The sequence below is a fragment of the Castor canadensis genome, chromosome 3, assembly GCF_047511655.1.
Source record: "Castor canadensis chromosome 3, mCasCan1.hap1v2, whole genome shotgun sequence".
NCBI classification, from domain to species: Eukaryota; Metazoa; Chordata; class Mammalia; order Rodentia; family Castoridae; genus Castor; species Castor canadensis.
Genome location: NC_133388.1, coordinates 177,512,289 through 177,528,674, shown reverse-complemented (window position 1 = coordinate 177,528,674; position 16,386 = coordinate 177,512,289). Strand labels below are relative to the sequence as shown.

General features: G+C 40.0%; 1 protein-coding gene and 1 long non-coding RNA gene across 13 annotated transcripts in view; one reads left to right on the top strand and one right to left on the bottom strand.

The window, feature by feature from the left end:
* Window positions 1–2,210: 2,210 nt before the first annotated feature.
* On the bottom strand, window positions 2,211–13,202 carry LOC141421723 (uncharacterized). 2 transcript variants are annotated; one of them, XR_012446395.1, is made up of 4 exons: window positions 13,015–13,202; window positions 11,652–11,762; window positions 11,177–11,378; window positions 2,211–5,692 (listed from the first exon to the last, which is right to left on the bottom strand). It is a non-coding gene; the product is annotated as an uncharacterized lncRNA (long non-coding RNA). The 2 variants fall into 2 exon arrangements; XR_012446394.1 differs by lacking the exon at window positions 13,015–13,202 and having other exon boundaries at window positions 11,652–11,990.
* Window positions 11,156–16,386, top strand: part of Samd12 (sterile alpha motif domain containing 12) — a 412,402-nt gene continuing 407,171 nt past the window's right edge. For 8 of the 11 annotated variants that reach the window (XM_074069104.1, XM_074069098.1, XM_074069103.1 and 5 more), the window contains exon 1: window positions 11,176–11,371. In XM_074069104.1, coding sequence (XP_073925205.1) covers window positions 11,191–11,371 — 181 coding nt within the window. In that variant the 5' untranslated portion in view covers window positions 11,176–11,190. Of the gene's footprint in view, window positions 11,506–16,386 lie in introns of all 11 variants that reach the window. The other 3 variants (XM_074069099.1, XM_074069108.1, XM_074069107.1) reach the window with 3 other exon arrangements.

Sequence of the window (16,386 nt, the reverse complement as noted above, 5' to 3'; positions counted from 1 at the left end):
ACTAACAACAGCATCCACATCATTCTCAGAAGCAGCCCACCAATCACAAAACAAAACTCCCATCAAAAAACCCAGTGTCCTCCTTCAGCAAGTCTTTTATATCCAGTGGTAAACAAGGAGGTGGAGCAACAGTTCTCAGGGAGGGGGCATGACATTGTAACATAAGAAACCCAGGTTCCTACTTTTCTGAACTTAAACAAGTTAGGAAAAGCAGCTGTGTTGCATTTTGCCTCTTGCTCTCTTCTGTGTCCAGGGCCACGCCAAACTCAGCCTGTAGATCATTGAGCACAACTGTGCTTATGTCAAGTTCTCATAGGCTTCTCATAATCCATTCCCCTCCCCCCCACACACTTGCCTTACTGCTCACTCCTTCTTGAAATCTACCCATTTGCAAAGACTCAGTTCCACTGTCCTCTATAATGGTGGCTCTCCAACTGTAGCATGGTTTAAAATCATATGCAAGACTGTTACATCACACATTACTGGGTGCTAACTTCCAGAGTTTCTGATCACATAGATCTAGAGTGGGACCCAGTAATTTTAATTTCTAACCAACTTCCAAGTGGTATTATGCTGAAAGGACAGAATGCAGACTTTGGAAACAAATGCTCCCATTTATAAAAGATGGTAGAGGACTCTGGTCTGCTGTGGGTTAAATTGTGTTCCCCAAATAGATATGTTGAATAATTAAATGTCGATATCTACAAATATGACCTTATTTGGAAATAAGGTATCTGTCGATCTCATAAAATTTCTGTGAGGACTTACTGGATTAGAGTGAACTCTATCTCATGAGGAATTGAGATTTGAAGATGGAGATGCAACCATGGTGAAGAAGGACATGTGATGGTGATGCAGAGATTGGAGACAAGTAGTTGCAAGTCAAGAATTGCCTGCAACCTGAAGAGCATGGAAAGATTCTTTCTTAGAACCTTCAGAAAAAGAGTATGGTCCTCTGGACAACTTGATTTCAGAGTTCTGGCCTCCAGAAGTATGAGAGAACAAATTTCTGTAGTTTTAAGCCACCCAATTTGTAGTACTTTATTATGACAGCTCTAGGAAATTAGCACATGGTCCTTATGGAACTTGAATAATTATTACTCAATTCTTATCCCTCCCAGCATTCTCATCTGTGTGATGGCTTCTTCATAAGCAGAGTATATTTCCTCATTCCTTAACTTTTGGATGGACCATGTGACTTTTTTAGGGAAGAATGAGAGTGTCCCAGTTCTAAGTCAGGCCTTAAAATCCTTACATGTTTCCTTTTGCCCCTTTCTCCTTTACCTTTACTTTGATAATACCTTCCTCTCAGTAGCTACTTTCCTTCAACCTGGGGCACAGCTACCCTAAGGTACCTGTGAACCTACAGTGAAGAACAGATCTGTTCCAAGTAATGTCTGCCAGTAGGAGGAACCTCCCTTCCTCTCCACCAGGAGAAAAAAACCCCAAAAACCTGTATTAGTCAGTTTGAGGTTACTATAAAGAAATAACTGAGGCTGAATAACTCATGTAGAAAAGAGGTTATTTAGTTCACAGTTCTGGATTTTCAAGGGGATAGAACTGTCATCTGTTTGGCTTTTGTGAAAACCTCATAGCAGATGGTGTTACAGTGGCTGGAACCTGTTAAAGAGGGAGTGGTCACATGGAAAGATAGAAAGCCAAGAATGACTGAAAGAAAGAAAGTTCCATGAAGACTATAGTAATCACTTCCAAGGGCAAACCCTTAATGATCTAATGATCTCCCACTAGACTCTACTTTTTAGAGTTCTATCTCTTGAAGCCACATTGGGGACCAAGATACCAACATTGGTACCCTTGGAAAACACACTCAAAGCTATATCCAAACCATAGCAGAAACTACCAACAAAAACTTGGACCTAGACTTGGGTTCTAGGCACTGTTCTTACTATGGTAAAACTTGACCTGGGCAAACTTTTTCACTTTTTTGGCTCCATTGTTAAATAAGATGGCTTAGATGAACTTGTCTTTTAGTTATTTCTGAGCTGATTCCAACTATAAAAATATCTACTAATAATATGGAACATTAAAACAAAAGCAAAATATTATTAACTTGCAATATCATTGGGAAAAGTAAAGACTCAGGATTATACAGTTTATTCAGGGATTCCTTCAATCAGTCATTTTTTATAAACACATAATACATACATTACATATTTATCATGGACCAGATAGAGTGCTAGTGGCTAGAATGTCAAACGTGAGCAAAATCGGAGGCCATCCCTGTCCCCATGAAACCAGAGAGGTATGTGACACTAAGTGAAAGCAACAAATACATCTTACAAGCTCAAGTGAGTGCTGCTAATGAAATATTCATAGCTCTACAAGAATGGGGAAAAAAAATCAATGAAACTGGGAGGCTAGTTAAAGTTTATTAGAGTTGGGGACAACCATAGAACAAAAGATGCAATCAAAGGACTTCACCATGAAGTGAGATGATTAGATTCAGGTCCATCATTCTGCTTGCTATTGAGCTGGGGATCTGCACTAGGGAAGAATTCTATAGCAGAGTAATTAGTAAATTATTGTTGTTACCTCTGTGAGAGAAAACTGTAGCATAGGCTTGATGAATGCTTAAGATGAACATCTTCCAGCTAAAACCATCCATTGAGACCACTGTACTTTTTAAGCTCAAAGAAAGTTTTCTTCTCAGTGAGTTATTTTGCACAATTAGGGTACAATTTAATTGAAATTTTCAATATCAAATGGGATTTTTTTATACCAAAGTGCATATATATAGATTTTTTTTCTTTTTTTTTGGAGGCCAAGTAAGTTGTATTTTTATACCTGAAGAGATAATGCATTGAGACGGAATGAAAAAAGTACTAGATTTGAAAGCCAAAAGTGGTGAATGCACATTCTGTTTGGTTGCATGAATTTAGACAAATCATTCATCCTCTCCCAGCTTCTGGTCCAGCCACAAAATGGAGTAAATAATATCCACTAAATCAATGCACGGATAATTGTGATAGGTATGTGAAAGCTCATTGTATTCTGTATATGCATTAAGAACATAAAAAACATATCACATAATCACTAACAGAGAACTGAGGAGCAGAGACAGGACTAAGAAGATAATATACACCAATTTGATCAGTACCTGTTTTACCATGTATTCAATGTCTTAATTTACCCAATAATATGTATAATAATTATGTGTTAATTAAAAAATAAAAATAGTTTTAAGCTAGAAATAACTATTCTGATTTGATCATTTATACATTGTATACACACATCAAGTTTTCACACTGTACCCCATAAATTCATATGATGAAAATAGCAACAACTAGAAAATAAATTTAAAAATATATATAAAGGTAGCAAATAGTAACAGTAACATGTTAACTTTATCATCTTTGTCTAGCAAAGAATTCTAATCATTTTGGAGAAAGATAAAAGGGAATTTACCAAACCTTCAATATTCAACACCCAACATACAATAGTTTGGTAGTGTAAATCCAAGGCATCCCTATCTAATATTCTGTAAGTGTGTACAGGTGACAAATGCTTCCAGAGAACCACTTCTAGGTAAAGACTTCACAGTTTCTACTGGTGGGGGAGCCAGGGCAACTCTGCTAAGAAGCACTGCTGCAGTTTGACCTGAGGATAGCAACTTCAGAGCATACAAAAGTGTGTAATCAGTCATTGTAGCCCACAGCAATCCCACACACTTTTCTACCAACAGAATCTATCAAAGACAATATGCAAATGTCTAATATACTGCTTTCCCACAGCATCACCATGTTTCCTGCCTGTGTAAGGGGGCTCTGTCTACAGGAGTCAATTTAAAGTCATCCTGTGACTTTCCTGCAGGTCAGACTGGCTAACTTGCTTCAGACCCTACAAATAGTCCGGAGGCCTTTGTCACCACTTCCATGAAAGTGTACCTCTGTTTTTGGAGAAAGGTTGCTGAGGCTTGCTTTTGCTTTGAAGGAGGAGGAGTGAGAAGAAGAGGAAGAGGAAAAGGAGGATTAGGAGGAAGAGGGGAAGAAAATGGTGATGTTAACGGTAAGAGCAAAACCTTATATGGGTGTCCACTGTGTATCAGGACTGGTGCCCAGAACTCTTTCTGAATTACTGTGGTTATTGCTGAGCACCAACATTCTGAGTTAGGTAATATGCACATTATTCAGTTCATTATATTCATGTGGGAAAACTGAGGCACAGACATGTCAAAGAACTTGACTAAAAACCAAAGCCTTAAGGACTACAGTTTTATACATCTATGAAGCCTGAAGAAAAATACTAAGGTAACCACAGTTCACAAAATTAGATTCCACCCACATTTTGTACACACAATTTAAGTCTTTGATCTTAAAAGTAAGAATATCTTCCATAAACTTATCAAGACACAATGTGATTTAACAACAGGTAATATGATTTAAACAGAAAGTTCTATACTTTTGCTTAACTCATGTTCCCCGAAATATATTTACTTTTTCCAACAATGCTTGGTGTAACTTGAATGGTTGCCACTTTTGTCCATGACTCAAAATTAGGAAGGGTTATTGTTTTTCATTTTCATAACATAGGAAATTATTTTTTTCTCCAATTCTATCATGTTGAAAGCTTTATTAAACTTCAGGTTTTGGATCTTTACAAGACCTCCCCAGACACAATGGAAATATGACCAGTCTATTTACTTCCAAGACTTATGAATGTTTTCTATAGAAACTTATGGATAAGGCAAGCTAGTTAGAACTACAAATCCAGTAAAATATTTATACATATCATTTCAAATGTTAGGATCTGGTGAAAACTGGTCACATCTTAATAATTCTACCTTTAAAATCTAAACCACTAGAACAATGTGATGAGCTAATTTTTCCTTCTGTGCCCTTTGATGTATTCAGAAATTTCTGAATTCATTGCATATGTCATGCTTTATGATGTTAGAGTATTTTAAACCCTCCATTTTATCATCGACAATTCCTAACTGCTCAGGTGCTCATGAAATCAGATTTGTGATTGTGTAATCAGTTTTGAAATCTAGATGGACTGATATGGTGCTACAAATTCCTACACTCAGACCTAAATCCCCTCATAACCATTTTATGTTTTAGAGACATTGAAAAAGTTACTCAATGTCACAATGTCACAGAACCTCAATTTCATCATCTGGCAATGGTGCTATCTGAGAAAATCTCAGGATTAAATGAGGTGAAGCATATAAAAGTGTTTAGCACAGAAGTTGGCACTTGTAATCACTCAATAAATACTACTGGATAACAATGAAAATAAGTAGTAATAGTAAATTTGTTATGAGTGTTTACTATGTAACCACAATTATGATTGAGAATGTGAAAGTACAAGAATAAAGTATGAGACTCAGTTCCAGCACTCAAAGTACTTAGGCACAACAGTTGCCTAATAATGAATGCATAAGTTGGCTTATGGGTGGAACAGGAGGGGATTCTGTGTAGGATCAGTACTTGGCTACTGATAACAGAGATTAAAAGCATTAAGTTATTTAAACACATAGTTTAATTTTCTCTTGTACAAAAAAATCCAGAGGTTGTCAGTCCATAGCTGGTTAGCTGGTGTCAAATAACCCCACTTTTTCTTTCTTTCTGTTGTGCCCTCTGTCGTCCATTCCACCAACCATAAAGATTAACAAATAATTCAAGATGGCTGCTGAAGTTCCAACCATCAGCACTGTGTTCTAGGTAGGAAGCTGGAAGAATGGGGAAAGAGTAAAAATGAGACACGTTAGTAGTCATTTTTACTTTTAAAAATCTTTTTTTAAAGTCTCATTCAAAAGTTTTTACTATCTGGGTGCTAGTGACTCATGCATGTAATCCTAGTTACTTGGGAGGCAGAGATCAGGGGGATCATGGTTTGAAATCAGTCCTGGCAAATAGTTCACAAAACCCTATCTTGAAAATAACCAATGCAAAAAAGGGGTGGTGGAGTGGCACAAGTGGTATAGTGTCTGCCTACCAAGCGTGAGGCCCTGAGTTCAAACCCCAGTACCACCACCACCACCACCACAACAAAAAACACTCTTTTACTAGATCTAATTGGACAGAACTTATTTATCCTAAATAAATCAACATTCTGTTAAAAAGGAGGAAAAGAAATTCTCAGGCTCTGCTTTATTGGATGCACATGGACAAATCATTAACTCCTCTGTGCCTGAGTTTCCTTAGGTATAAAATGCAAACCCTGAGACTCATTTCCAGGAGTTGTTCTGAGTGGTAAAAGAGAGAGGTATGAAATATTCACTCTTTGGCTGCCTGGTACATGGAATCAGTCAGTACACAGTCTATTGCTGTTGTTATTATTTTAATAATAAAATTGTTAGTGAAATGCTAATAAGCGGAAATAATATTCTTTTACATGTATATGAGAGTCTAGTGTTGAATGTTATTCACATTAGCCACTGTAGTTTTGAGCTGGGAAAATTTGAACACTTTGATGCCCCATTTATTATTCTTCACCGAGTCACCTTTACTTTCAGGGAAAAGCCAAAACCCTCTGACTAGGACGCAAGACACGTGTGCTCTTGGACATTTCTCAGCACCTTTATAAGTACATCCTGTTCTTGACCCTCTCTGCACATTCATAGTCTCCTCTCCCCTCTCCAGCTTTGCACATACTGTAATGTCATCAGGAATGTCTTTGTCTTCTCTGTCTTGATCACTTCAATGAATCCACTTCCCACCACCTGGCTCAAGCATCAAGTCTTTGGGAGGCCCTCCTTGATCTTGTTGTCTTTTGTTTTAACCTCCCTCTATCCCCAGTGAACTACTAGTTTAGAAGACCTAGACACTGTATAATTGGCTGTTATTACTCAGAGTTCTACAGTGAGACAGACCCAATAGCAGATGAAACAGGAGAGGAGAAAAAAGAGGGAGATAGAGGAGAGAGAATTAGAGAGCCAGAGAGAGAGAGAGAGAGAGAGAGAGAGAGAGAGAGAGAGAAGAGAGAGAGAGAGAGAGAGAGAGAGAGAGAGAGAGAGAGAGAGAGAGAGAGAGATGTATTATAAGGATTAGCTCCTGTGATTATGGAGACTAGCAAGTCCCAAGATCTGCAGTGTAAATTGGCAAGGTAGAGACTCTGGAGAGCTGATGTTTAGTTCCAGTCTGAGTTTGAAGACCAAAGAATCAAGAAAGTCAATTATATAGTTCTAGTCTACAATTTCAGTATTAATTTTATTCAGAAACACCCTCACAAAAATACCCAGAATATCTGACCAAATATCTGGGCAGTCCACGGCCTAGTCATGTTGACACAAAAAAATTAACTATCACACTGACCACAGATAGCCCTTACTACATTCCTACTGAGCCTATGAGTCTCTAGGCCAAGAGTATTGCTGGATCCATGTTTGTTGAATAAAGATGGTAGATTGAAACAAGGAAGAGAAAATAGTTATATATGCTTGGGTATATGGTGAGCATGGAAACATGCTCAGTGATTTCAAATATGATGTCCAAGAAGAAACAACTCCTATTCACCAGGGCCAGACGTTGAATCCAGATCTGTATGACTCCCAAAGGATGATGCTAGAGGGAATGGAGAAGCAGCTCTCCTTCAAAAGGCATGTTGTAAGAAGACCTGACAAGACTCAGTAATAACTTAAGAGCACATAACAGAAATGACAAACTGTCTCCTCTTCTTTTGTTCTTTATCTCTTTAACAGGATTATGTAATAGAAGCTATAGAGTAGAATCACTCAAAGAACTTGAAGACAGAGAAAAGAATTCTGGGCAATGAGGGTTCTACTCCAGAGATTCTTATTTACTTTGTCAGTATTGGTGTACTTATCTTGTTTTAAAATTGTCTCCAGTCACAAAAATAGGGCTAAGATCATGATCTGCTTTGATGTATCCTGTATTCATTGCTATTGAAATTTTAAATATCCTCATGGAGATTCCTTCCAATCACTAATTGTTCTTCCCTTTAACTCACCTCCCACAATGATAGTTTTGTCCGGTATTTGAAATTTATATTCATAGAATCACTATAATGAGTTTCTTTTTGTTTTGGTCTGGACGTTTTTTGTTCAACATTCTGCTTGTGTGTTGTGATAGCCTCTAAAAAGGCATTCAGTGATCCCCCTGCTGATGTTCATGGCCTTGTCTATCCTCTCCCCTTGAGTAACTTGCTTGTAATCGGATGTGGCAATACTGAGGACACGTCCATAATTAGGTTACAAGGGTTGTGATATCCATATTTGGATTGCCCTCTAGTCAACAGCTATCAAGGAATTAATGCCCTTACTCATAGCCTTTAAGGTAATTTCTTCCAACAACCACAAGGCCTTGGAAGCTGATCTTTCCCTGAGCCTTCAGATGACTGGTCTGTAAAAGGTGCTGAAGCAGAGTTCCTGTTGACCTGTGTCGAAATTATTGACCCACAAAAACTGAGGTAATAAGTAGATATTGTTTACAATCACTAAATTTTAAGGTAAAGTAGTACCATAGATAAATAACCAATGCTGCAAATATTGATATATATAGTTGTAGTTCAGTCATTCTCACTTTTTTCCTGAAAAAAATTGATAGGAAGCATTGTAGACATTGTAAGCCAAGAGGCCAAAACTATGGATATTATATAAGTACTTCTATATAATTTCCAGGCATGGCAAAATACTATATTTTTTCCACAGCTATTTATAAATGTAAAAATCATACTTAGCTCTTGAACATAAATAGGTGGTGGCCATCTTTGGCCCACTGGCCATAGTTTACTGACCCTTCTAAATAGTATTGTTTGGTTATAGAATTCATTTATCCAATCTATTGTTGATGAATATTTGGGTCGTTTCTTACTTGGGGGCTTATCATCTATACCTGTAATGTCTCTCTCTCTCTCTGTCTCTCTCTCTACATATATATACACACATAGACATATAGTCAGCTTAATACATCATGTGGTTTTCCAAAGTGGTTCAGTGAATTTGCATACCACCAGCAGTACATGAGTCCTTACTGAATCATAGTCTTGCCAAGAGTTAGCATATATATCTATCTGTATATTTAACTTTATATGTATTTATATATCTATAAAATTTTGGCCATTCTGTTAAGAACTGTCCCCACCCCCAAGCATCCCTAACATTCAGCCAGGATCAAAAACCTCAAGCTGATTTGTTCTTTATCTCTTATTAGGCTAATCACATGAAATTTCTCTCCTTATTGGTTGAAAAAATGGTCAAATATCAGTTATTTCAAAAGGTTCAAATTAGTACTTCCTTCACATTTTATTTATACAAAGATGAAATTCAACTGCCATGCACATCAATTGGGAAATATATTAAAGATGAGCTAAAGTGAAGTTTTTGCATTAACAGTGAATTTCAGTGACTTTTACATTTTAATATCACCCAAATCTTTAAAGGTTTGAAAATATGCCAATGATGGGGGTGATTATAGGTATGAAAATAGCATAATGAAACCCACCTAAAGCTGTTGAAAGTGGGGGAGAAGGGAATGGGGCTAATAAAGAATAACAGAGGTGAATTTGGTCAAAGTACATTGTCTGCATGTATGGAAATATCACAATCAAAACCCTTTGTAAAATTAACTTATGCTAATAAAAATAGAAAAGAAAAATCATGAAAAAACAAAATATCCAACTTAAAAATAGAGAAATACCTTTCAGCTGAGCTGAAAATTGGGCTCACCTGTGGATTTTTCAAAGTTGAGTAAGTGTCCTGTCCCAAACCCCTAAGGTGGGACTTAGGGATGGATATGTATTGTACAGCCAAGGTTGAGAACTACTGATGTTGTCTGTCCTATAGCTTTCTTTTCCATTCATTCAATTTAAAGAAAAGACTTAAAACTTTGATGATTATATATCTCCAGGCCAGAGGGAAGCACCTGGATTTCAGTTCTTTCCATATATTCAGATGCTTGGATGCCTGTTAGGTTGGAAAATTCTTTTTCCCTGTGGAAATTGTGTCTCACTGATCAGGCTTCTCTCTACTGTATCTAGATGGGACTCTTAGGTTTGACTTGCACACAGTTCCATGTTCTCAGAGTTAAACTATCATCAAGGGTATTTAGTGATTGTATGCAGGAAATTTCTGAAGTATCTATGCAAGTCATATTACCCAACAGGAGAACCCAGCAGGTACTTAATAACCAGAAAGAAAAAGGTGTGCACATACACACTCAAAACAAAATTGTTTTAAGAAAAAAACATTTCTGATGACCATGGTAAGGACTAGCCTAAGTGGTTCTCATGGAAAGGATCAGATGTTTGTACTTCCTTAGAGTTTATTTTGCAGAGTAGCTTTTCAAGAAAAATTACTTAGGAAGGACAGAAGAGCAGGGGGCTGGGTGGTTGTAATGCAATATGGCTTTCTGAGCTCAAGTCCTTTAAAGTCTTTTTTCAGTCCTGAAACATATTTGTTCCCAAAGCCATCCAGTCTTATCTGCACTTGTAATTCCTTACGTAAGAGAAAAAAACCAAAACAACTGGGGAGCTTAATTTTTATTAATATTTACCAGCTTGGAATGCTATTGTCATCCACGTGATTCTCCTGTGATTGCCCTTATTCCTTCTACTTAGTGTTATCAGCACCTGAAGGCGGGGTGTAGGTTCAGAAGTTGAAGGAACACTCACTCTTAAACACTGTTAAGGGAATGTCAGGCCAGGCAAGATGAAAGTCTTCAAAGTCAGATTGTTTCCCAGGGTCTGACCTCCTCCAGTGGAATCCTTGCTCCTAAATTTTGCTTTTAATAATCCCTTGGAGATATTGCCTGTTGGGGATTTTTAAGCTAGTTTTCCCTCTCCCCTCCACGATAATTATTTAGCCACGGGAACCACATTGGAGGATCAGAAGGCAGCTGTCTCACCTGGCGGGATTCCCCACAACCCACGCATCCCAGCGTGCAAAAGAACAAGTTTCAACTGCATGCTGTGCATCAGGTCTCTGGCCCAGGTGGAGAGCCACAGTGAGAGGGCGGCTCTAACAGGAGGAAAACATACCAACACCCAGGGGTCAAGGAGCGGAGCACATCACACACCTGTCCGCCCGCTGCCCCCCGCTGCTTGCAGCCGCTCCCCGGCCAGGTGTGTAATCTCTTCTAATTGACAGAGACTATGTCAATCTCGGGTCCCTCCTCTTAGCGCCCAAGGAAACCTAGCGCACAGCATTGTGGGAGATGTAGTCCCCATCACCTCCCGGGGATAACGGAGTCCCTACCTGAGGTCTCAAGAATGGAATACTCGGTCGCGACCCACCGAAGCCGGAGCTGCTGCCCTAGTGTGACTGTGGTGCCGCTCCCCGCGTGGGATTCGGGGCGTCCTCCCGGGTCGCGGCGGAGGGAGGGGACTACACTTCCCAGGCGTCCCTGCGCAGAGCCGGGAGCCGGCTGTTCGCTTTGCGTGACCGCGGCAGGTTGGTCCTGGAACAGATGAGCGCAGAATATTTAGGCGAAAGCGAGAGGAGGGGGGGAATCGGGGCAGGAGGAGTACCTCGGCCAAGAAAATTATGCATGCGTTAGGGAAGCTCTGAGAGAATGGCTGTGGAAGGTAAGGGACGCTTGGGGTATTTTAAGCTCCGTCTGTACCCGCGCACCCCATCCACACATCCCTGCTGAAGCTCGGTTGTCGTGGGGAGGAGAGGAAAGGGGGTGGTGGAGAGCGGGCCCCTTCCCCCTGCACCACTTGGCACTCACCTGAGCCGCGCAAGGCCAAAAGGCGCTTTATTCAGTTGGTTTAGGAGAGAGGTGTAGGTGCGCGGGACTTAGGACAGGAGGTGAAGAGTGCCCCTTATGCAAAACGGTGTGCTGGAAATGCAGAGAAAACCGCGGAGTCCGGCGTGAGGTTTCAGCCCCGAGGTTCCTTTTTCCCTCTCTCCTATGGCCAGGACAGATGAGGTGGCCCCTTGGCTTGGGATGCTCGCTTTGCCCCCACAGGTGGCAGAGGACGCTGGCCAGGGGTGTCATCTGGTGGCTTGGAGTGCTACTGGAAGCACTCCAAGAGGACCCCTTCTTCCTGTGCATCCTGAAGCGGCTGTAGCGGATGTACCCAAAGATGAGGGTGTCCCTACATCTGCCTCTGTACAGCCCTACTTGTAGCAAAGTTTACAGAAACGCAGTGCAATTAGCCAGGACAGAAGAAAACCAACCTCTTGGATTGGGGAATCCTTTTCTTTGAAAACCACCTTCCTTTTTCCCCGTGTAATTTTGAGCTTTGCGTTTGCTGTTTTGACTGCACAGCTATGCCACCTTTAACTTGCTGGTTAAAAGTAGGGTCAGGTAATTTGTGAGAGATCCTGAGTTGTGCATCTCAGTTTCACTTTATTAGGAACACAGACCTTCTAGTTTAGGAGAGTTTCTGGGGGTGGAAGGACATGTGGACCAGACGGGTTTTTTGTGTCAAATTAGACATCAAGTTGTGCCAAATGATCAAATGAGACGATTGTAGGACTAAGTGGGAGCCTGCCTTCTCCTCCAGACGTTTAGTTCCTCAGTGCAGTTAGGGTCAGAGAGTAACTGAGGTAGGAAAAGGAGGGCATGCCTGCAGCTGCATCTGACTCCTTGCCAAGGGGAAATGAGTCTATTCCTTGTAGGCTAGAGACAAGAAGGAACCACAGGGGTTGCTTGCTTCTGCCTCCCCTCTCTGCCCTTGGAGAGAGAAACTGAAATAATCTGACTCTTGCTTTCCATATAATTACAGTCTTAACCTGAATTAGCAACAATCCAGCTCCTACATTTAATATCTATAAACTCTGAAAAGTACAGCCTTCAGGGTTTCTCTTGTTCAGGGATCTCCATCTTTCCCCATTGCATCAACAGATGAACTTTCTCTTTCTCTCCCTCTAGATAGATTGATCTGGAATTTTTCTTTTAAAGAACCAACCAAAGGCTTCCTAGCTTGTCTTTTCTATGCAAATATGCTAGTAGGATGAGAATCTAGTCTTTTGCATTGTTACAAACTGATAGTGAGACAAGACTTCACAAAAACAAAAGGCCAAGATAAAGTTCATCTTCAGCTTGAGAACAAGGTAGGTTGACCTACTGGCATCCTTCCACTTACCCATCAGATGACATTGACTATTATCTCTCTTCTGTGGTCCCAAGGGAGAGACACTCCCACTTGTTGGCAGTCCACAATGTTCTTGAGGTCATTTCCTGTTCATTGTAAGAAGTATGGAATTAGTCATGCTTCTTGTCCTATGGGTGATTGTACCAGTGAAGCCAGACCTTACGAAAACAAAACCTCTGAAAGGAAGTGCATGTGGATTTCAGAGAGCTTATGTTATTTTCTAGTGACTTGTTTGGCTAAAATACCTGTCTAATAAACAGGAGATCCTGGGTCTGAATCACAAGGAGGTCTCAAGTTGAAGAATGAAGGGAGTGTTCTGAATTTTTGTTACAAAGGATTCCAGTCTTTGGTTTTTGCAAAGGTAGTGTTCTTAGCTTGGACTGGGCCCTTCCTGGTTAATCTCCTGTGGTTGTTCTTTCAAGGTCTAGAAAAACTTCATGTCTCCTGGGAACCTGTCCTAGCACTCCTATCCCTCTCCCTTCTCAGTGCTGTGGGAACCTCCTGCACTGAGACTCCCTACTTAAATCTATCCTAACAGTTATCACACTTAACATGTCTCTCTCTAGACTGTAAGTTCCTACGGGGGAAGGGAACTTTAACTTCCTAGATAATAGTACAGAACCTGGCCTATAATAGGTACATGGCATATATATTCTTAGAACTTTTGTAACTAGTTCCATAAGGGTGTCTGGGACTTTCTTAGGAGTCCAAATGTCATTTAAAAAGGGACTTTTGAGAGATTTGAAGGTAGGGGGACTTTTAAAGGAAGTTTCCTTCTCTTTATTCTTTTGTCCTGATGGGCAAAAATTCTTTTGGAGTTGTCTAATTCTTCTGCTGAGAGGGACTTTGTCCTCCTAGGACACATTTGGGATGTTTAGGAACTGGTACAAGGGGCTGCCCATGGGCCAGCAGTGTTCCTGTAGTACATGACCATCTCATATAATGTCACCAGACCAAGACCAAGCAGCAGCCAGTTGACCCAAGTTCACTGAAAAATGCGGATTCAGAGAATGAAGAACTTTATCAAGCTACTGGAGGAGGAAATGTAGTAGATGTTACTTAACATCTCAGCTTTAGTTGCTGTATCAGGACAAGAAAATGGGCTCATTACTGTTTACTGACTGGGAACACTGTGGTGATTAAAAAATGGAAAGGTCTTATAGAAGGCTGCTACAACCCAGATTCTCCATTTCTTTCCTTAAAAAAAGCGATACCATTTGGCACGTGTTTTGTACTCCAGTTTTTCACTTACTCGTTCCAATCAATTTTTCTAATTAGTAACAGAAGTTTTATTTTTTAAATAATGTGTAACCTTTCATTTAAGTAAACTTGGATTTGTAAGTGTTAATTGCAAATAGAGTGCTCATTCATTTTGCCATCAGGCTGCAAACATGAGAGAAGTTTAAGAGACGGAATAGCCACATGGGCTGTCATGTCATTGGGTTACTCAGACTTTGTTCCTAATTGGCCAGCTTTGCTCTTGATAGCATGTGAGGAGCAATCTCCTCTTTGTTAAGCCACTGGGAGGCAGATCTACAACTTTCAGGTGAACCACGGCCAAATGACTCATGATTCCATTTTAACCAATAGAGTGTGACTGTTTAGTTTTTCTGAAAGGAGAAAAAGGAAACTGATAACCTAGGAAAACATTCTGGACCAGGTTTCACAGCTCCCATTATGATTTAGAAGTTGAGAAAGTATAGTTTTCATTCCAGCCAGTCTTTCTAATTAGTAGCAAATTAGAAGTTTTTTTTTCTTTTAAATAGTGTGTAACTTTTAAGTAAACTTGAATTTGTAGAAGTGTTAATTGCAAGTAGGACACTCTTTGTTGAATCTGTGGCTTCATATTTAAGATGAAAAAGAGGTGCCCATTGTTTATTGCTTTATGGCTACTCTGACATTTTCTCCTTTGAATTTAAGTATATCCTATTTATATTTCCTAGCCTAATTGTGACCCATGATTTATTTTGCATTTGTGGACAGCTGGCTTAGAGATGTGCTTTCCAGCCACATGATTTACATTGGATTGAGATTATGTTGGTATCCATTGTCTTTTTTTTTTTTTAAACTAGAGAACTAAGACCCCTAGATAGAAGGTACTAACAGGAACCACAGAGTCATCTATTCTTCATGGACGGAACATGTGTGGTTGTGCTTGTTGATGAGATGTTATGTATCAGAATTGGGTTGCAATATTGTACCGGGAAAGGGAGAAAAGTAGATTCTTCGGGGAAAATGTTGTATTCATCTTTGTAGTTTAAGAACTGTGCCTGGCACTTATGAGGCCCACAGTAATTGTTTCATGAATTAAATTAAAATGCATGACTTCCCAGAGCTAGAGAAGGATTTTTCTCCTTGTCCCTGTTCCTCTCCTCTTCTTTATCCTCAGACTTTTATGAGAAAAGTAAGGTGGATGAACATTGTACGTAGTTTCTATTCCAGATCAAATAGATTAGCTCCCTTACATGACAGAAAAATTATTTTCAATTTTGAGCATTAGCATTCCCCACCCCTTTAAAGAAAAAAGGATTTAGAATGGAAAGCTATGTGCGCTAAATTACATCTGTGTTAAGGGATCTGAATCTTCACTCTTAAGTGATCAAATTGGTTTATCAAATGATCTTTGATAAGTCATTCAGTATTTCCAACACATTCACCCTCCTATACCCTTTCCTTATATCCTTCCCCTCCCACTGGTACCAACCCCCTGCCCACAGGATCTGTTTTACCCTCCTACTCTCCATTTGTGAAAAAAAGACATTTTTGTTTAAGACAGCTGTACACATTGTTTCATTGTGACCTTTCCATTTTCCTTCCTTCCTTCTTTCCTCCCTCCCTCCCTTCCTCCCTTCCTCCTTCCTTCCCTCCTTCTCCCCCTTTCTCATTTTTATTTTGTTTTCTAGCCTATCAAATCTGACGGCTAATAAAGAAGATCTAATAAAGCTGCCCCAGCATCTTCCATTGATCACTTTGGTTTTGGACATGAGAATTCCTTTGCAGTGACTGAGTGAACAAGAAGCGGGACCTCAAACCCTGGTTGGAAACTTGCCTGGTCTGGGGTTCCTGCCACTCCCATTGCTTCTGCAACCTTCTTGGCCAGTTCAGACAGGGCTGGGTCTAATTCCACTGTTACCCTGTGTAGCCCAGCCCTTACTAATTCCTTTCACCCCACCCTATCCTCTCATCAAGGGCTGGTGCTAAGGAGGGGAGGTGGTGGATATCTTTGCTGGTGGAGTAGAGTCTGAAATGCTGAGTCACAGTGGCTGCTCTGGTGACATGTTACACAGAGGCAGCTGGGACTCTAAAGCTTATGTTTGAACTCCAAGGGTGCTGTACATTTAATTCATTAGGAGAAGGAGGGGT